The sequence below is a fragment of the Sardina pilchardus genome, chromosome 4 (assembly GCF_963854185.1).
Source record: "Sardina pilchardus chromosome 4, fSarPil1.1, whole genome shotgun sequence".
NCBI lineage: Eukaryota > Metazoa > Chordata > Actinopteri > Clupeiformes > Clupeidae > Sardina > Sardina pilchardus.
The window spans coordinates 11,698,988-11,719,034 of record NC_084997.1 but is presented as its reverse complement, the minus strand read 5'-3'; the positions used below and the strand labels follow the sequence as shown (position 1 = coordinate 11,719,034).

The window sequence follows — 20,047 nt, the reverse complement described above, 5'->3', positions numbered from 1 at the left end:
CATCATATTATCTTCTATAGAGCGTGAAGCTGAGATCCTGAAGCCTCTGTCTAGTGTTGAAGTTGTGGAGAAAGAGGAGGCCAACTTCGACACTGAAATTTCAGAAGAGGACGTTCCTGGAGAATGGAAACTTCATGGACAACTTCTGCAGAGATCACCAGTGAGATTTCACTTTCAATTGTCTACATATCGATTTTCAAATGTAATGAACTGTATATGTTAATGCGGTTCATATTGTTTTCCTTTCAATAAAGACATGTGACATCAGAGCAGAGGGAGCCAAGAGATTCCTCACTCTAAAGGATGTTCAGCTTGACCAGGCTGGTGAAGTGTCATATCAGGCTCTGAATGCTATCACCACTGCAATGCTCACAGTCAAGGGTGAGTTGGTTCAAAACCTGTTGAGTAGGTGTATGTTGTATGTTAACCGGTGTTCTATGCCACATTTCCTTTAACAGGTAAGGGTAATATTAGCTGAAAAGAAAAAAAGAAATGTGATCTGTGTAACTCTTGTTCGCATCTCTCAGAAATCGAAATGGAGTTCACTGTCCCTCTGAAGGACGTTTCTGTGCCTGAAAAGAAACAGGCAAAGTTTGAGTGCACCATCACTAAGGATGTGTCAAAGGTGATGTGGTTCAGAGGGTCTGACATTGTAACCTCAGATGCAAAATATGATATCATTGATGATGGGAAAAGGCACATGTTGGTTATAAACCACTGTGAGTTTGATGATGAGGGCGAGTACACTATTGAAGTGTTGGGCAAAAGGTCAACCGCTAAACTCACGGTAGAGGGTAAGTTGTTTGCCACCTTAAAATCATATAACCCAAATAAACTTTGATTAAATGTTTAAAGCTTAGCTAAGCTAAACTTAAATGTCTTCTTCATTAAATGTTTAAAGTACTGCTTTAAATAACTAAATTAATTAATAAATGTTTAAATGAATTCAACTGATAATTCTAAAAGGTCTAGTGCACTGTCAGTTAATGAAAACTGAAACTGTTATGCACTGAACAAACACATTATAGGCATGAGGTTCAACTTCACCACACCATTAAAGGATCAAACTGTGAAGGAAGGTAACACAGCTCGGTTTGAGCTTGAACTCTCACATGAGAATGTGCCCATTACATGGTACAAAAACGAAACGAAACTCCATCCGAGCCGAGTGGTGTTAATCCATGTTGATGGAAAGAAACACATATTAGAACTAAAGGATATCACTCTAGATGACACCTGCCAAATTAAGGCAGAGGCTAAAGGAATATCTACAACGGCAAACTTGATGGTCCTAGGTAATCCCATTTTGTTCTGTACTTTATTCTCTTTCACTCTCTCTCTCTCTGTTGCTGTGTGTATGTCCAAGTCACAAGCTCATTTTAACTTCTGTGACAATGAGTCACACGATCAAAGTAAACATTCTTGCTGCTGTTGATAAAATAGATATGCCATTATGTATTTGATGATACATGTATAGAATTCATAACACATATAATTCATAACTTATATAATTCATTCATTGTCAACTTCATCTCTAATGCATGAGATAAATGATACTCTCTCGTGAGAATGTGCCCATTCCATGGTCCAAAAATGAAACTAAACTCCATCCAAGCAGAATGGTGTTAACCCATGTCGATGGAATGTAAATAAAAGAGATCACTCCAGAAAATGCCAAACAGCGGCTAAAAGAATGTCCACAAACTCAAACTTCACGGTTATATGTAACCCCCCCCCCCCCCCCTTTTTTTCCCCCTACATTCTTCCTAACACTCCTGCTCTGTTGCTTACTTTGTTGAGTGTATTTCGTATTTTTTTCTCAATGTGTGTAGTGGTAGATTTAATCTTGCTCCGTGGCAATTTCATCCCTGAATTGCTTTGCTCTCATGCAGACAGAGATGGACACATTCTTCCCTCTCTAAACCCTATGACTTTTATGTTCCAGAGGGCGAAGCACGCTTCGTCGTAAAATTACAAGATTATACAGCAGTTGAAAAGGACGAGGTTGTCCTGGACTGTGAGTTGAACAAAGATGTCCCTGTGAGATGGTTCCATAATGAGGAAGAAATTAATGCCTCAAAGATGGTGTCAATAAAGACTGAAGAGAAACGACGGATTCTGATAATTAAGAGAGTGGGAGACAAAGATAAAGGTCAATACGTGTGTGACTGCGAAACTGACAAGACCTCGGCTAATCTCAATATCGAAGGTAGGCACTTTCAGCAGTGTGCAGATCCCTCCCTGTTAAGCGTCCCGGATCTTTATACCAGAAGCACTCCAGTGTTGACTGAGCTGCACACCCTTCTGTTTTCACTCCCTGCTGTGCACAGAAAGCAGCCTTTTGGAACCACAAAATGCCATGTGTTTTGGCCTGTCTTTGAGACATAGTGGAATGCAAACAGGTTTCCCATTACTACTAGTTTTCAGATCACATTAGTGTATTTTTTAAGAGCACCACAATAACAATCCCACGTCCATTTATTGGACACTATTAAACATGTCAAGTGTATTACATTATAGTCTAAAGCTTAAAGAATGTAGTCTGTTTTTAGATGAATGAGTTACAGTACATTAAATAAGTGCTGCTGTCACTGGGAAATACACTGCTTCCACCATTTCTCTAAGACTAGATCCACTTTCATGGCATGGATGATCTTAACATCACTTGGTGCAATCAGAAAGACCTTGAGGATTTCTCTTGTTTCAGCCAAGACCTGCACCCCTCACTGCGTGTATTAACATGGAAGAAGTTACCATGTCTGCATCTGCACCTACCCAGTATGGTGTCCTCACTTTAATGCCTCTTCAACTCAAATGTCACATCCTACGTTATGTTGACATTGTCACTTTTTTAATGCATACACCTATCATTTTTGTTGTCTTGTCTATGATCTCTTTGTGTTCTAGTGTTTACTTGTGTCCTCTTTGCATTTTCATGAAGGGAATTCATGCAATGGCCATTCCTATAAAATACTCAGATCACTATTAGCTTAACCAGTGATGCCTCAATCCTTGAAATGATATGTAATTAAGATTGTCTCTGTCTTTGGAGGAAGTCACTATAGCCATCTCAGGAGCATATTGAGCAAAGTGGGGTTTTGTAACCACTGTAGCAACTGTGGAGAGTCCATTTAACTAGTTGCTCAATTTGGGAAGCAAAGATAGTCTGTTCCCTGTAATATGATATCAGCATTCATGTCCCCTATTCCCATAAAATGAATATAGTTGCCTTTCCAAGATCATTTTTCTTCTGATTTTCTGAGATGATTATTAATGAGTCTTGCCCACTACTTTATTTCAAGGCCAAAAACATATGATCTTGCAATGCAAAGAGGACAGAAGCTACACTATTTTTTCTTTTTTTATGTGTTGTATACTGTATATTGGTGATGTGAAAGCACACCAATGTCTCTTCCCCTCTTTGCCTGGACTTTGGTATATGGCTACGGACATATACCACTTCACAAAAACCGACGACTACCGACGAAAAACCGAAGACAACATGGCTCATATCTCATGAGCACTCCTAAGTGTCTTTAAGCATGGATGTGTTTTAACGGAACATACCTTTTATTGGCAGCACGTGACATCAAAGTGGTTAAGCCCATGTATGGTGTTGATCTCTTTGATGGAGAGACAGCCCGTTTTGAGGTTGAGCTCTCCGAGGATGATGTACATGGCCAGTGGAAACTGAATGGAGAAGTCCTTACTCCTTCAGCTGTAAGTATAGAAAGAGCATTGTTATTTTCATTGATAGATTTTTATAGAAGATAGATCAGACAGTTTCATTCCTATCAGTGTCTAATTCTAAGTCTAAGTGCCAGTTCAGACCTTATTCTACAGCGTGTCCATAGTCATTGAAATTTTGGAATCGTATAACTGGAATTTGAGAATAGGCCTTCTAGTTTCCAGGCCAGGGTTGTCTAATTTCTTGAATGTTTTGGGAAAGTCTTTTAATTTTGTTGCATCTACTGTAGGTCTTACAAAAAGACTTATGTTAATGCACTCTTCTATGGATAATGTTTAATTGTGTATCTGCAGTATAGAAAAGTTCCCATTTGAATTGATGTAGCTTAATTAGCCTATTAGTGAAGGAATTAAAGGTGTTGTTTAATTTTCATTCATTAATTAGGTCCAATCTGTGGAATAAAGTACTTGTTATGCATGAACATTTCATTAGGGTCCCTGAAATGTTGTAATAGGTTGGAAATAGGAAATAGTGAGGAATAGAACCGCTGATTAAACTCTGCCATTTTGTTTGAGGATAGTTGGGGCAACTGATGTTGATGGAGTTATTATTTACACTTTTACATAATTTTTCTTACGCATCCAGGATGTTGAAATTATTGAGGATGGAGCAAAACACACCTTAATATTTTATAACTGCAAAGTTCCCCAATCCGGGGAGTTAACCTTCCAAGGAGCAAATGCCAAATGCACAGCAATTCTGAAAGTGAAAGGTAATCCCGTTATCCGTCATTTTCGCTCACTTTTCAGATTTAATACTTAATACATTTTAAGGTGTGAATCATGCCAATCCATTCTACATCCTTGCTGATTCCAGAGATTCCGGTGACTTTCATCACACCTCTGAGTGACGTGCATGTGTATGAGAAAGATGAGGCGAGGTTTGAGTTGGAGGTGTCCAGAGAGCCCAAGACTTTCCGCTGGCTCAAAGGAACTCAGGAGCTTGAGAATGATGACAAGTTTGAAATCATTCAAGAAGGGAAAAGGCACACTTTAGTAGTTAATGCAGCTGGCTATAGTGATGAGGCCAAGTATGCCTTTGAGGCAGAGGACAAGAGAACGTCAGGCAAACTTATCATTGAAGGTAGGTTGAGGAGATGTTCCAGACAGAAAATCAGGTTTAGGGATTAGGATTGAGGATCATGTTTTCAGTTTGATCATATTTGTTCCTTTTTTCAGGCATTCGTCTTGAATTTGTCAAGCCCATTAAGGATGTGACCGTGAAGGAGCGCGAGACTGCAGAGTTCAAAGTTGAACTTTCGCATGACAATGTGCAGGTCACATGGTACAAAAACGACAAGCGACTGCACCCCAGCAAATTGGTGCACATGTCAGATGATGGCAAGGTCCACACCCTCTCCTTCAAGGAAGTGTCCATTGATGACACTGCCTTGATCAAAGCAGAGGCTCTCGGAAAGACCTCAGAGGCCATGCTCACTGTTCTGGGTGAATATGTTAGATATTCCTTAGGTCAACGTTTCTCAAACTATGGACTGCGGACCAGTGCCAGTCTGCGTCAAGGAAACTGCTGGACCACAAAGCCAGCAATCATCTTTATATGCCTATGTACTCCGCTGTTTACTACATAAAGTGTTGTGTTTTCTGACATTCACTCTTTTGCTTAAAATGAAATTCAATAATAATAAAAAAAGAAAAAAATCAATATTTTCTCCATGACCCATGCAAGTTCATGGGCATGAACAAGTAATTCCACTCCCATTTTAGGAAGCTCTCACCATACACACAAACCATGCTGAGTAACGTAATGAAATGTTTCAAATTGTAAAAGAATCTCTTTAACAGTAATCTATGGGCACAAAGGTCAACAACAACAATGACAATAGCATTATTATCAATAATAATAACAGCAATAATAATAACAACAATAGTAATAATGTAGCACATTATAGTGGTCATAAATGTAACATTATACTGAAAATTCAACTCACAACACTGAGTTTGATGGACCTGAAAGCAGTCCATTAAAGTAGTAAAGCACTAATTACCAGCAACAGTGCTGTATAAATGCAAACCAACAGAAAATGTGTGCCTTTCCCTATAAGTCATTGCCTTTCCCTTTGAGTCACTTATGATACAGTAATAATGTTCTATTCTACCGTAACTTGTCTTTGTGTGTTTTCCTCCTACTTGGAAAAACACCGGGTCCTTTCAGAATATATTTTGTTGCTGGGATTAATTTTTTCCCTTTCTACTGCTCTTTTAGAGGGAGATCCTTACTTCACAACTAAGCTTCATGACTACACAGCTGTTGAGAAGGATGAGGTTATCCTGCATTGTGAAGTGAGCAAGTCCCACGCTGAGGTGAAATGGTTCCATGATGGCAAGGAGCTTACCCCCTCCAAGAATGTCCAGATCAAATCTGATGGAAAGACGCGCACTCTTACATTAAAGATAGCTGAGAAGTCCAACACTGGTGAATATACCTGTGACTGTGGTTCTGACAAAACCACCGCTAATTTGAACATTGAAGGTATGGGATTCGCACACATAATTTGTCCGTCTCTACAAAGTGCACATTATATCACACTGATCGAACTTGATGCCTTTCTCTAAACACATCTTTCTTCACAGAACGTGACATCAAGGTTGTACGCCCCCTGTACAGTGTTGAGGTAACAGAGACAGAAACTGCCCGATTTGAGACTGAGATCTCTGAGGAAGATGTTCACGGGAAATGGAAGCTGTTGGGAGAGACCCTTCACTCATCTCCTGTAAGCGTTTCTTGCAAAATAATTTAAAATGAGAATGTGTGGACATTCAAACATGTCGATTACAATAATAGTATTTTCTATGACACAAGTATTAGCTAATCACTGGCATTGTGGAGAGGACATTTTATCAGTCGGGAAAGGACAGCTCTTCTTACTTAATTTATGAATGCACATATTTTTAGCTTGTAAAAGCTGGCAAGTGGGCTGTTAATTTATCCCCTGATATTTATCCTCTGGTAAGTCACAAGATCTTTCAAGGTTACTAGAATTGTTTTGTTAGATATACTTACTAATTCCAAATTTAGGCTTTGTAAGTTGTTTTATATAATTTTCTATGCTGCAGCCAGAATGTAGTACGTATTGGAAATATTCAAGCTAATAAAAGCAAGAGTTCATTATATGTAATTAAAATTAAGTTAGCCATATGGAGATCAGCTACAGTATCCCATTTCACCTTTAGGACGTTGAGATTAAGGAAGAGGGAACCAAGCACATACTGATCCTCTACAACGTGCGCAAGGATATGGCTGGAGCAATCGACTTCCATGCTGCAAACGCCAAGTCCAATGCCCAGCTTAGAGTTAAAGGTGAGAATCACATAACACACATTGTAACACACTCTGCAATCACAAGGGATTAAGTCTGTCAGCATGAAGATCCATTTTCTTTTTATGACGTTTATTGTTAGTATCAATACTATTACTAACATAACTTTTGAGCTTCAAAAGTATTGTAAGTGCATTAATAGTGGTATCTTTTCAATCAAACAATACTCTGCCAAATGACTTTCCATTTTAAGTAGGTGTTGAAAGTGTTTTTATGAGTTGTTTATTAGGGGGATTTAAGGTTGGCATACTTTTAATTTCCAAAATGCCTGAGCTGACCACACGTTTTGTTGTAAAATGGCTCGCTTACAAAACATGGACAGGCCTTGTTATGAAAGTTAAGTCATCCCTATGATGTCGGCATTTTTTTTAAATTGGGTAACACCGACCCCGACATTCTCCTTTTCTTGGAAAATTCCAGGGGGGTTGATTGACGGCAACAGATTGCCAACCTGGGTAACTTGGCAGGGGGTTGGTTGACGGCCAATCCGGTGTTGTGGCTATTTTAGAAGCTACATGCCTTATCTAGCGTGGCTCCGGCAGTGATTGGCAGAGGTTCAACTTGCCTCCCCCCACTGACGTTTTTTTGCTGACCATATACATCTTAAGGAAACTCAATATGCAAATGAAGGAGGCCCCCCCAATGACAAGTCCCCTTGCGACAGAATCCCCAGTTGTCCTGGAGGCTTACGGGCTCTAGAGCAGTGGCCTGTTGTCAGCCGGACAGCGAAATGTGGATTTGCAGTTAAGGATTTACCGGTGTCTCTCGGGAATTGGGGTTGACTAACAATGTCTTCTCCTCAATCCAAAGCACGGGTGATAGGCCTCATGAGGCCTCTGAAGGATGTTACAGTCACCGCTGGAGAGACTGCCACCTTTGACTGCGAACTCTCCTATGAGGGCATAACTGTGGAATGGCTCCTTGGGGGTACCAAGCTGGAGCCAAGCGACAGGGTAAGTTCAAAGTTTATATCGGCTGCAGATGTGGCGTCAAGATCAGTGTTCATTGGGATATTGACATGTGGTTTTAGAAATATTCATGATGGCTCTTCATTTTTAATTGAATTTGTGAAGGTTCATTAATTGTGATTAGTTTCAATCAAAGATTGATGCCCTCCCCTCTGCCTTAGCAGGTGCACAGAGTAGTTGCATGTTATGTCAACATTGTTGTTGTTTTTTAGTAGCATGGGCAAGTAAGTGCTTGTTTAAACAACTTACTTTAAACAAACAAATTCTAACTTGAAGTTAAACAACTAATTATTTAGTTTTTTACTTGTATAAATCACTCCCAAGCTTTCTGCATATAAGGACCTGTGAAGATCAGGATTCCAGTTGAGCATTTGATCCGGGTTTTGAGATAACGGAGAGGGCTATTCTGCTCTGCAAGCGTTCCTCTGGTTATTTTTAACTGCTTCAAGTGTGTATGTCCAATGGCAGGTGGCAGGACCGCCAATTTGACAGATATACTGTAGTTTAGAAGTGTCGCAAGCTGTGTGAAAATGTCACATATGGTTTATGCAACTGGACTCTGTCAGTTTTATTTAGCTGGTTTTTGCAGTATTTTTTGTGTAAAATATACATTATGTTGTTATTTTTGTCGTTATTTGCTACGGGAATGTGCAGTATGCGTGGTTTGTGTCTGTTGATGGCTGTTTTATGACTGTGATGCTTGACATTTTGCCAAGTATGTTTGATTCAATGAGATTCGATCTGAGCAGTCAGTGCTTAGATTGAGGCCTTGTTATGATGGCAGAATGTTCATAGGAAACATGACAGTTTGGCTCTGATAATCTGTAAATCAAAATGAGCTCTGAACTGGACTGAGTTTGCTGTTATGAAAATCTGGTTCAGTATTGATTCTTGTTACATTCAAAGTGTTTATTGTTACCATTTATATTTAGGGTAGAGTTAAGATTTGTGGTACTGCATGCTCATTGCTCAGAGTAAAAGGCCAGCGTGTTTTACATGGCGTATAAGATATCTGTGAGGTTGAAATGATAACATATTGAATACACATGGCTAGCTATGCATAGCACATTGCCTAAACTGTGCCCTAAGGATATGTCAGAAATGCATACAGTAAGTTTCCTTGTGTAACTGTGAACTACTGTCACCATTCCTTTAGAAAAGAATATCCATGTGACATCATCACCAACACATTTTTTTGTGTAGTTGTGTTTCCTGAACATGCACTCTGATTCATTCAAGAATATTCATTGTAAATGCATTGTAAGAATGTATGCATTTAACTAAGTTTAACTTCATTCTAGTGTACATTAATTCAATATGTTGAACATGTATTCACACAACTAGGCCTATACACTTTAGGATGAGGCCTGTTCCCTAACACTAAACCATATGTTACCCAACTAGTCTAGTAGTTATGTAGCCAGCAGGCAGAGGTGTGAAACTAATGTGAAATGAGTGTTCACACATATTATCAACTTCCTAAAGAAAATATATTTTTGAAAGAATATATGCATTTAACTAAGTATACATTAATTCTAATATACAATAATTAATTGTGTTTAGGATGTATTTACACAAGTAGACCTATAGACTTTAGGAGGAGGCCTGTTCCATAACACTTAACCACATGTTAAGCAACTAGTCCGTGCCTTATGTAGGCAGCAGGCTGAGGTGTGAAACTGAGCACTTCTCCAGCTCTGTTTCTGGCCTTCAGCTGCTTGTGTCTGTTGCTGGGAGTAAAATAGCCCCCGCTCTCTCACTCTCGCCCCGCACAGCTGACAGCGGAGCAGGAGCCTTTGATTTATCAATGCATTTGATTTGCGCAGGTTGTCACCAGGGCAGAAGGGAGAGTGCACACGCTGAGTATTAGGGATGTTAAGCTGACTGAGGCCGGGGAAGTAAAACTCACTGCTAAGGACTTCGAGACACAAGCCAACCTCAAAGTGAATGGTAGGCTGCCATTTTCAGTTGTACTCTGTGGTGAAAATGGGCAAAAATGTTCTGGTTATTTTGCTTTGGGGATTTGTTGTTGAAAAGTAAGAAAAACAGTAGTGCCTTATGAATTGTATGCTAAGCTTTTACATAAGCTATGTCATGATCGGAAGTTTATTTATCACTTGCCGTTAAACTGGCTTTGCATTATTTTACCTGATCTGGTTTGAGCATTTTCAATAAAATTTGAACATAAGCAGCTTTACAGCCAATGGCATTGCTCTAGAACATTGCATAGGACATTCAGTACAACAAAATCTCCTCCAGCAAAATAACCTCCATAGTTATTTAAACGATGTTATGATTTTAAGTATTATCACATTATGTGTAAAAAGAAACATGTGAATCTCATTTGATACATTTGGGAAATGTTCATCGTAGTGCATCGTAGTGTCGTAGAAAAGTAAAAAATGCAGCGCTAATATGTTACTCCTATGCCTATCCAGAGGCCCCAGCTGAGTTCACCAAACCTTTGGAGGACCAGACAGTGGAGGAGGAGGCCACTGCCACACTAGAGTGTGAAGTCTCCAGGGAAAACGCGGAGGTAACATGGTACAGAGATGGACAGGAGATCCGCAAGTCCAAGAAATATGAAATGGTTGCCGAAGGCTGTGTAAGAAAACTTATTATTCACGATTGCGCAATCGACGACTCAAGGACATATGCCTGTGATGCCAAACATTTCAAGACGTCCGCTTTCCTGAACGTTGAGCGTGAGTGTCAAAACCAAACCAGAAAAGTCTTTCATGCTCTACAAATGAGGGGGTCAGTCGTCATTAACACTACACTGATGTGTTTGCAGCTCCACATGTTGAGTTCTCTTCACCACTCCATGATGTTGAGGTTAAGGAGAAGGAAACAGCACAGTTTGAATGCGAAGTATCCAGAGAAAACGCAAAGGTGTGCTACCCTCTTTAGCAGGCTTCTGAAAGCACTTCATTGACCTGTATTTATGAATTCTGCAATTAGTTGAAAAATGCTAATCTACAGTCATATGTTTTTCATAGGTCCGCTGGTTGAGGGATGGCTGTGAGATCCGTAAAGGCAAAAAGTATGAGATAATTGCTAAAGGTGTTAAGCGTATTCTGGTCATTCACAAGGCCGTATTTGATGATGAAGCAGAATATGAATGTGACGCAAAGACCTCCAAGAGCTCCGGCATGCTGACTGTTGTCGGTGAGTTCTCTTAAAAGTCATTCACGATTAACTAACTAATGGTCTGTGAAATGTGCGACTGATCCCTGTTCTAAAATCTTTGCCACAGAGGAGGAAGCTAGGTTCACAAAGCAGCTGGCCAACTTTGAAGGAACTGAAACGGACAGTGTGAAATTGATCTGTGAAGTATCCAAGGCCAGTGCAGAGGTCACTTGGTACAAGGGTGACGAGGAGCTGCCTGAGGGAGCCAAATATGAGTTCATCCAGGATGGCCGGAAGAGGATCCTTATTATTCAGGATCTCCGCACGGGCGATGCTGGAGCGTATGAATGCAGACTTCCGACTACAAAAACCACAGGCAACCTGAAGATCAACGGTAACTTTTACATTCATGTATTAATTATGTACAATATTTATGTTTAAAGTTACACCCTTCGCACTTTAGAAATAAGAATGTAGAGGTGAGATTGAAAGACGAAGGCAATTGAGAGCATGCATTAATTTGTTCATATTTTATTACTAAATCACCCGTGTTTGTTTTTCTAGAAATGGCTGCTGAGTTCATTGCCAGACCTCAGAACCAGGAAGTTGTTGAAGGAAACAAGGCTGAGTTTGTGTGTTCAGTCTCCAAAGATACTTTTGAGGTCAAATGGCATAAAGGTGACAAGGAGCTTACATCTGATGACAAATACGAAATTCGCGCTGATGGCAAAAAACGTGTTCTTATTGTGAAGAACTGTGATAGACATGACGAAGGTGGCTACATTGCACACATCGGCAGTGTCAGAGCAACCGCTGAACTGACAGTTATCGGTAGGTAGTTCACATGCGCCTTACATACTATAAAATGATAATGGTAATAGTAAATAGTAATAGTAATATAAGTAATCTAGTATCATTCACTATAACACACAGTATAAACATTCTTTGCACCTCCAGCTGATAAGTTTGAAATGTATTGTGCATAAAAATAAACTGCTATAACCTTTTTCCTATAGAAAAACTTAAGATAATTACGCCACTCAGAGACACTGAAGCAGGAGAGGGACAGGAGACTGTTCTTAACTGTGAGGTGAATACTGAAGAGGCCAAAGCAAAATGGCTTAAAGATGAGGAGACAATGTTTGAAAGCAGCAAGTTCATCATGACCCAGAAAGATAATGTGTTCTCATTGAGAATCAAAGAGTCCCAGAAGTCAGATGATGGCAATTACACAATTATGCTGACAAACAGCCGTGGGGAACAAGTCAAGTGTTCTGCCCAGATTACAGTGCAAGGTAATGATTGGTGGAGACACTCTTTTAGCTCATGCATTTTTTCAAGGATGTGCATTTGGAAAGCATTGACTCTTGTAACTGTCTTTTCACAGAGGAGGAACTTAAAATCATGGTACCTATTGAGGACTGTGAAACACAGGAGAAGAGGACGATCGCCTTCCAGTGCAAGGTGAACAGACCAAACGCGACACTGAAGTGGATGAAGGGTGGTCAGGAGATCACATTCGACAAGCGTATTGTGTACAGAGTGGACAAAGATAAACACACAATGACTATCAAAGACTGCAAGCTCAAAGACGAGGGAGAGTACACAGTCATTGCAGGAGCCGACAAGTGCTCTGCTGAGCTGATCATCAGTGAAGCACCTACTGACTTTGGCGTGCAGCTCAGAGACCAAACTATTATGGAGTTTGAAGACGCTGAGTTTACTTGTGAACTGACCAAGGAAAAGGCTGAGGTGAAATGGTACAGAAATGGACGTGAAATCAGAGAAGGACCTAGGTGAGCATTTCTGTCTTCATTTTAACTTTGCCATGCTGATATTTGATGGCAAGCAAAAGCAAATGTGTGTAATTATTTTTTGTTGTCTTTTCAAGATACCGAATGGAGAAAGATGGCAAGATTTGCAAACTCCACATCAAAGAATGCAGACCAGATGATGAATGTGAATATGCATGTGGTGTTGAAGACAGGAAATCCAGGGCTAGACTCTTTGTTGAGGGTAAGACTTTAAAGCAACAAATATTATTGTGAATATGTATATGAATCATTATACATGTACAAACTCTCTGTTTGCTCAACCTTTCCTTTTCCATTTACCTTTACAGAGATCCCTGTTGAGATTATTAGACCTCCTCAAGATGTATTCGAGCCTCCTGGCTCTGATGTCCTCTACGAGGTTGAGCTGAACAAAGACAGAGTGGACATCAAATGGTTGAGGAACAACATGACCATTGTCCAGGGTGACAAGTACCAGATGGTGAGCGAGGGCAAAATTCACCGACTCCAAGTCTGTGAAATCAGACCTCGTGACCAGGGAGAGTACAGAGTCATCGCAAAGGACAAGGATGCCAGAGCCAAGCTGGAGCTGGCTGGTAAGTCACAATACCTGAGAGCTCTTTGAAATATTCTTGTCATATACATACTGTATTCATCAAACATCATTGAAATGTATTGACTTATTGTACTTGCCTGGCTTTAGCTGTGCCAAAGATCAAGACTTTGGATCAGGACCTTGTGACAGATGCTGGAAAGCCATTCGTCATGGGAATACCCTTCAGTGCTTATCCCAAGGCTGATACAGAATGGTTCTACGAGAACACCAGTTTGCCTAGAGATAATGTTCATACATCTGCTGACAAGACAGAGTACAGACTGAAGGATCCAAAGAAGTCTGATCAGGGCAGATACAAGGTGACCATCAAGAATAAGCATGGAGAAGGAGAGGCCTTCATCAACCTGACAGTTATCGGTATGCTAATCTGATTCAAAGAGTCATTTAATTGTGTCATGTTTAATGAATTAGTAGCCTCGGTGGTAGCATAATTCTACATATAATGGTATTTCCTTTAGATATCCCTGGACCTATTAAGAACCTCAATGTGGCTGATACTGCTGATGGAGAAGTCAGCCTTGTGTGGGAGGAGCCAGAGAGTGACGGTGGCAGCAAAATCATTGGCTACATTGTGGAGAGACGCGACGTCAAGCGCAAGACTTGGACTCTGGCAACTGACCGCGCCGATAGCACAGAGTACACTGTAACAGGCCTGCAGAAGGACTCCAAGTACTTCTTCCGTGTGTGTGCTCGTAACAGGCTGGGAAGTGGACCAACTGTGGAAACTGACAAGGCTGTTCAAGCCAAGAACAAATTTGGTAAGTATCTCATTCTCTCTCCATGCGCCATTTACCATGCAGTTTTATCTTTATGATAGAAAAGTAACTTGTATGATATTAATTATGCTTTTGTTTGCCCCTTTAGATGTTCCTGATCCACCACAGAATGTAGAGGTGGGCAATGTCACCAAGTTCAGCGCCACCCTTACTTGGGAACCCCCAGTGTCTGACGGAGGCTCTGAAATCACTGCTTACGTCATTGAGCTCCGTGATCGCACCTCTGTGTCATGGTCTGCTGTCATGGTGACCAAGCCTCAGGATCGCACCGCAGTCATCAACGACGTGATTGAGAATAAAGAGTACATCTTCCGCATCAGAGCTGAGAACAAAGCTGGAACTGGCAAGCCAAGCGCTGCCACACGCCCAGTCAAGATCATGGATCCTATTGGTTTGTGGATTTGTTCTCCCATCAAAATATTTTGGGGTTTTTCCCTTTGAATTAACCCAAATTAGAATTTGTCTTAGACAGTGATCAGCGTTATAAACTGATATTCATGTAAAATTCTGCTCTTTACAGAGAGGCCAAGCCCACCCCTTAACTTGAACTATGCTGATCAGACCAAGCAGACTGTTCAGCTCACATGGGAGACCCCCTTGCGTAATGGTGGCAGCATGATCACTGGCTACATCATTGAGAGAAGCGAGGATGGCTCAGACAAGTGGCTGAGATGCAATGCTAGACTTTGCCCAGACCTTGTCTACAAGGTAATTTGTTGAGACTATTGAGTATGTGTATGTATTAAATATAGTATAAATATGTATGTGAACAATTGAGTAATAATCAACAATTAAACAGTAAATACAGTTATTTCATATATTTGGCATTGCTATGTGACAGATCATTTAAGCAATTGTTTTCCATCTTTTCAGATGTCTGGCCTAAAGCATAAAAAGCTTTACAACTACAGAGTATTTGCTGAGAATGCTGCTGGTGTTTCCGATCCATCCAACATACTTGGACCAGTTCTGGCAGATGACCCCCACTGTACGTATCCCGACAAAATACCATAACTGGACAATTGACTTTTATATGCCACATAATGTCTTATTTAATGTGTTGTTGTAACACAATCTATCTACTTGTTTAGTTGCTCCAACACTGGACCTGAGTGGCTTCAAGGATGGCCTGGAGGTCATTGTTCCCTTCCCTCTTAAAATCCGTGTGCCCATCACTGGATACCCTGTGCCCAAAGCAAAATGGACTTTCGGCGAAAAGGAGCTCACTCCAGATGAGCGTGTGTCTATGGTCACCAAGAGCACCTTTACTGAGCTGTTGGTCAAACCAAGCACTCGTCCAGACAAAGGAACATATTCTCTGACTCTGGAAAACGAAGTATCTTCTGTGTCAGGAGAGATTGATGTCAATGTCATTGGTAAGATCACACCATTGAAAGTCATTTAAGTTCATCACTGGAGTCTAAAACATACCCAGAAGAGAAAATAACGTTACCTATCTGGTGTTTATTTTCACAGCATCTCCAAGTGCACCCAAAGACTTCAAGGTGGCAGAAGTCACCAGAAAGCATGTGCACCTCATGTGGGAGACCCCAGAACACGATGGTGGAAGTCCAGTGACTGGCTACCAGGTTGAGAAGCGTGACGCTTCCAGAAAGACCTGGGTTAAGGTATTTATTAAATATAATGATCTTTGAAGTGAGATTATTCAATGCCCTTTAGTGCTTCCAATACTAGACTGTGCTAAAATTGTGGCATTTTCTACCAACCAGGTCATAAGTGGTATCCAGGATCAAGAATACACAGTCACTGATGTTGTTGAGGGAAAAGAGTATTACTTCAGGGTAATTGCCTGCAACAAGTGTGGCCCTGGAGAGCCAGCTTACATTGAGGATCCAATCAATGTCTCTTCACCAGCAAGTAAGTTTCAAATAAGCAGCAATAGCAATCCTGATGTCAACTTCAGACTTGTATCAGTCTGTTATTACATGAAGCATGATAATGAATTAGGTAATTAAAGGCCAATTTGATTCTTAGCTACTCCCGATGCTCCTGAGAACCTCAAGTGGAGGGACAAGTCTGCTTCAACCATCTTCCTGACCTGGGAGCCGCCGAAGTACGATGGAGGCTCTGCCATCAAAGGTTACATGGTTGATAAATGCCAGCGTGGCACTGACAAGTGGGAGCCATGCAGTGACACCATCCCTGAGATGAAGTAAGTGGAACACCATGTCTCATATATTATCACACCACCATAATAGAGAAAGGAATATATTTAGATTTTTATTAAAGACACCCTTAACAAGATTTGCACTCGAAGTCCCCCTACAGTTGAGAAGTGCAATAATAAACAAGCTAAATATGCATCTTATATGACAAAGTATAATCATTACTCCACTTTAATATAGAGGGTATGCATACCCATATTCATACCTGAAACTAGAAAGTCGGAAATAATCGCCTACAGAGGGCCACTCAGACAATGGCAGAAGTGCCTTTTCAAAATTATTTTGGAACATTATATTAAAGTAAAAAAACTGTTAAGGGTGCCTTTAAAAGTTGCTTCATTATTATTATTTAGGGATTACCATAGCACATATTATTGGCCGCGTTTCCCAGATTCGTTAAGAAGCTCTTAACGCTAAGATCTTCTTTGGAGCGCTCTTAAGAACGCTGTGAAAGAAGAACGTGTTTCCCTTCCCGGTGGGCTGTTAACATTTTAGGCCGGTGTGAATATCGTGAGCTTAAATACTGTACATTGTTTCTGAAGATAACTTGCTGCGCCCTTGCGGCACTTCTGCAGCCTGGGCTGTGCGGTCGCGGCTCCTTTATACCTAGAGTCTGCCAAAAAAACTAACTGATCAAACAGGGTGATTATCAATATAGCTTAGGCCTATTTTTTATTAGCTCTGGCCATTCATATATTAACTCATGCAAGACGCATCCCATCTCTCTTACAGATAGTGTGGTAGTAGGTAGGCATGTGACGTAGGCTAGTCTACTTTAATATAGCCGAGAAGATGTAACCATCCAGCCCATGTGGCCTGCGAGTGGGGTGCACGTATGCATTACTGTAAACCGGACTTTTACATCGTGGACTTTGGCAACGCTTAGAGTAGCAGGTGAAGCCTCATTGGATCAAGTTCAGCTGTTCAATTACATCTGTTTCCTTGATATCTGTGAAATGCCACAGGGTTGTTGATGTTTTTTGTATGTGTAGTAGGCTACTATAAACTCATATGCAGATGTGTTGAAAACTTAAACGTGTAATTCAATATTATTTTTTTAAGTCTAGGCCTATGTTTCTTGCGCCAGTGGTCCACAGCCACGAGTGCATTGCAACATTTGAAAATTGTTTTATTGTTTAAAAAAGTGGAGGATATACATTTCCCTGACGCAGCTTGATCACTAAAGCCTAGAAAGTCACGCCCCTAGATCACGCCCCTAGATCACGCCCCTAGCGCCAGGCTATGCTCTCTGGGCATTTGATCGCTAAGAAGGCTGAGAGTGAAGAGTGGGTCAGCTCGATCTTACGTTTACTTCTTAGTGAAAGATCTTCTTAAGCTAAGAGCGACTCTGGGAAACACGTTCTTCTTTCACAGCGTTCTTAAGAGCGCTCCAAAGAAGATCTTAGCGTTAAGAGCTTCTTAACGACTTTGGGAAACGGGGCCATTATTATTAGTAGTAGTATTATTGTTGTTTTTATTTTGTTGCTGTTGTTCATTCTTTTTAAAATATTCCTCAGGTTTAAAGTGACTGGACTAATTGAGGGCCAGTGGTACGCATACCGTGTGAGAGCCTTGAACAAATTGGGTTCTGGCAAACCATCCAGGCCTACTGATGAAATCTTGGCAGTAGATCCCAAAGGTAAACAACATATTTGTAGATTCATCACTTGGACATGGTTTAATGTACAGTAGATTTCTGAGTCTTACAAAATGTGTGTTTGTTTTTATGCAGAGGCCCCAGAGATTATCCTGGATGCTAAGCTTCTTGCTGGACTGACTGCCAAGGCTGGAACAAAGATTGACTTGCCCGCTGATATTACTGGCAAACCAGAGCCAAAGGTGAAATGGAGCAAGGCTGACCAGGTCTTGAAGGCTGATGACAGAGTCAGCATTGATACCAAACCAGGCCACTCTGTGGTGTCCATTGCCAAAACCAAAAGGGAAGACACAGCTACATACATTATTGAAGCTGTCAACAGCAGTGGACGTGCAACTGCAACCGTTGATGTTAACATTCTAGGTTTGAGACTGTTTGATTTCTCAACAATAAATTCTAAATGCCTCTGTGGCTTCATATGTCAACAAATACTGTGGTAACGGTTAGAATAAATTGAATATTTACTTTTTTCAGACAAACCTGGGCCCCCTGCTGCCTTTGATATTTCTGAGATCACAAACCATTCTTGCTTCCTGGCCTGGAATCCACCTCGTGACGATGGTGGCTCTAAGGTGACCAATTATATTGTGGAGAGACGGACACAAGAAAGTGAGATCTGGCACAAGCTCTCCTCCACTGTTAAACAGACCACATACAAGGCAACCGAGCTGATCGCCTTCAAGAATTACATTTTCAGAGTCTTCGCTGAGAATCAGTTTGGCATTGGCCCTGCAGCTGAGCACGCTCCAATTACTGCCAGATACTCCTTTGGTATGTGTCACCAAAATGTACAACTCATTTGATCTTACATTGTAACAGCTAGTATCCCAGGTAATTAAGTTTTGTCTTTTTTTTAAGATCCCCCTGGTGCTCCCTACAAGTTGGAGCCTTCCGATATTGCAAAGGATGCTGTGACTCTGACATGGTATGAGCCTGATGAGGATGGCGGTAGCCCCATTACTGGATACTGGGTAGAGAGGTTTGAGCCAGATGCTGACAAATGGATCAGGTGCAACAAACTTCCCATCAGGGATACCACATTCAGGTACAGTTTTTACATCTTTGCACTATAGACATCTTTAAAACATATTTTCAAGGTATTCATTTGTTTGATATTGTAGATGGTTAACAGAACATTTTGTTTATACCAAAAACAGAGTGAAGGGCTTGCCTACAAGAAAGAAGTATAAGTTCCGTGTCTTGGCTGAAAATCTTGCTGGACCTGGCAAACCAAGCAAAGAGACAGACCAGATCCTCATTAAGGATCCAATTGGTAAAATATTAATACCTTTTCAAATTTTCACAGAATGGATGGCATTTGATAATATGTTAATACATGCCATCCACTTTTGCATGCTCTAGCCATTGCATGATGCCATACTGATTGGGCAATTGGATTACTGAAGTTGAGTTTTCTGCCTATATAATCATAATAAAATGACCTTGCCTTCTCATAATTGACTTTGTTACTATTATTGTCCTTCAGATCCTCCCTGGGCTCCAGGTAAACCCACCGTTAGAGACGTTGCCAAGACATCTGCTTTCCTTCTGTGGACCAAACCCGAGCACGATGGCGGTGCCAAAATTGAGTCCTACATCATTGAGCTCCTCAAGAGTGGAACCGATGAGTGGGTCCGTGTTGCCGATGGCATTGTCATCCTGGAGCATTTCCTGAAGGGTCTGATGGAGAAGCAGGAGTACTCCTTCCGTGTCAGAGCTGTGAATGCTGCAGGAGAAAGTGATCCCAGTGAACCAAGTGATCCCGTGCTGTGCAAGGAGAGACTTAGTGAGTGGCATTGACCATTATTTTTCATTACAGAGTACATTTATATAAATG

General features: G+C 40.9%; 1 protein-coding gene across 1 annotated transcript in view; it reads left to right on the top strand.

Annotated features, from left to right (window-relative positions):
- ttn.2 (titin, tandem duplicate 2) overlaps positions 1-20,047 on the top strand; it is a 165,278-nt gene that overhangs the window by 75,171 nt on the left and 70,060 nt on the right. The window contains exons 97-134 of the mRNA XM_062534131.1: positions 21-160; positions 255-381; positions 528-794; positions 1,029-1,295; positions 1,946-2,209; positions 3,581-3,720; positions 4,334-4,460; positions 4,565-4,831; positions 4,927-5,193; positions 5,972-6,238; positions 6,340-6,479; positions 6,940-7,066; positions 7,896-8,038; positions 9,880-10,003; positions 10,492-10,758; positions 10,848-10,945; positions 11,053-11,221; positions 11,310-11,576; positions 11,747-12,013; positions 12,199-12,477; positions 12,570-12,978; positions 13,074-13,198; positions 13,305-13,571; positions 13,679-13,948; positions 14,050-14,349; positions 14,456-14,758; positions 14,888-15,075; positions 15,241-15,355; positions 15,459-15,743; positions 15,844-15,995; positions 16,098-16,245; positions 16,363-16,540; positions 18,071-18,192; positions 18,286-18,573; positions 18,685-18,981; positions 19,069-19,255; positions 19,368-19,483; positions 19,697-19,996. Of these exons, the coding sequence (XP_062390115.1) occupies positions 21-160; positions 255-381; positions 528-794; positions 1,029-1,295; positions 1,946-2,209; positions 3,581-3,720; positions 4,334-4,460; positions 4,565-4,831; positions 4,927-5,193; positions 5,972-6,238; positions 6,340-6,479; positions 6,940-7,066; positions 7,896-8,038; positions 9,880-10,003; positions 10,492-10,758; positions 10,848-10,945; positions 11,053-11,221; positions 11,310-11,576; positions 11,747-12,013; positions 12,199-12,477; positions 12,570-12,978; positions 13,074-13,198; positions 13,305-13,571; positions 13,679-13,948; positions 14,050-14,349; positions 14,456-14,758; positions 14,888-15,075; positions 15,241-15,355; positions 15,459-15,743; positions 15,844-15,995; positions 16,098-16,245; positions 16,363-16,540; positions 18,071-18,192; positions 18,286-18,573; positions 18,685-18,981; positions 19,069-19,255; positions 19,368-19,483; positions 19,697-19,996 (8,064 nt within the window). The remainder of the gene's footprint in view (positions 1-20; positions 161-254; positions 382-527; positions 795-1,028; positions 1,296-1,945; positions 2,210-3,580; positions 3,721-4,333; positions 4,461-4,564; positions 4,832-4,926; positions 5,194-5,971; positions 6,239-6,339; positions 6,480-6,939; positions 7,067-7,895; positions 8,039-9,879; positions 10,004-10,491; positions 10,759-10,847; positions 10,946-11,052; positions 11,222-11,309; positions 11,577-11,746; positions 12,014-12,198; positions 12,478-12,569; positions 12,979-13,073; positions 13,199-13,304; positions 13,572-13,678; positions 13,949-14,049; positions 14,350-14,455; positions 14,759-14,887; positions 15,076-15,240; positions 15,356-15,458; positions 15,744-15,843; positions 15,996-16,097; positions 16,246-16,362; positions 16,541-18,070; positions 18,193-18,285; positions 18,574-18,684; positions 18,982-19,068; positions 19,256-19,367; positions 19,484-19,696; positions 19,997-20,047) is intronic.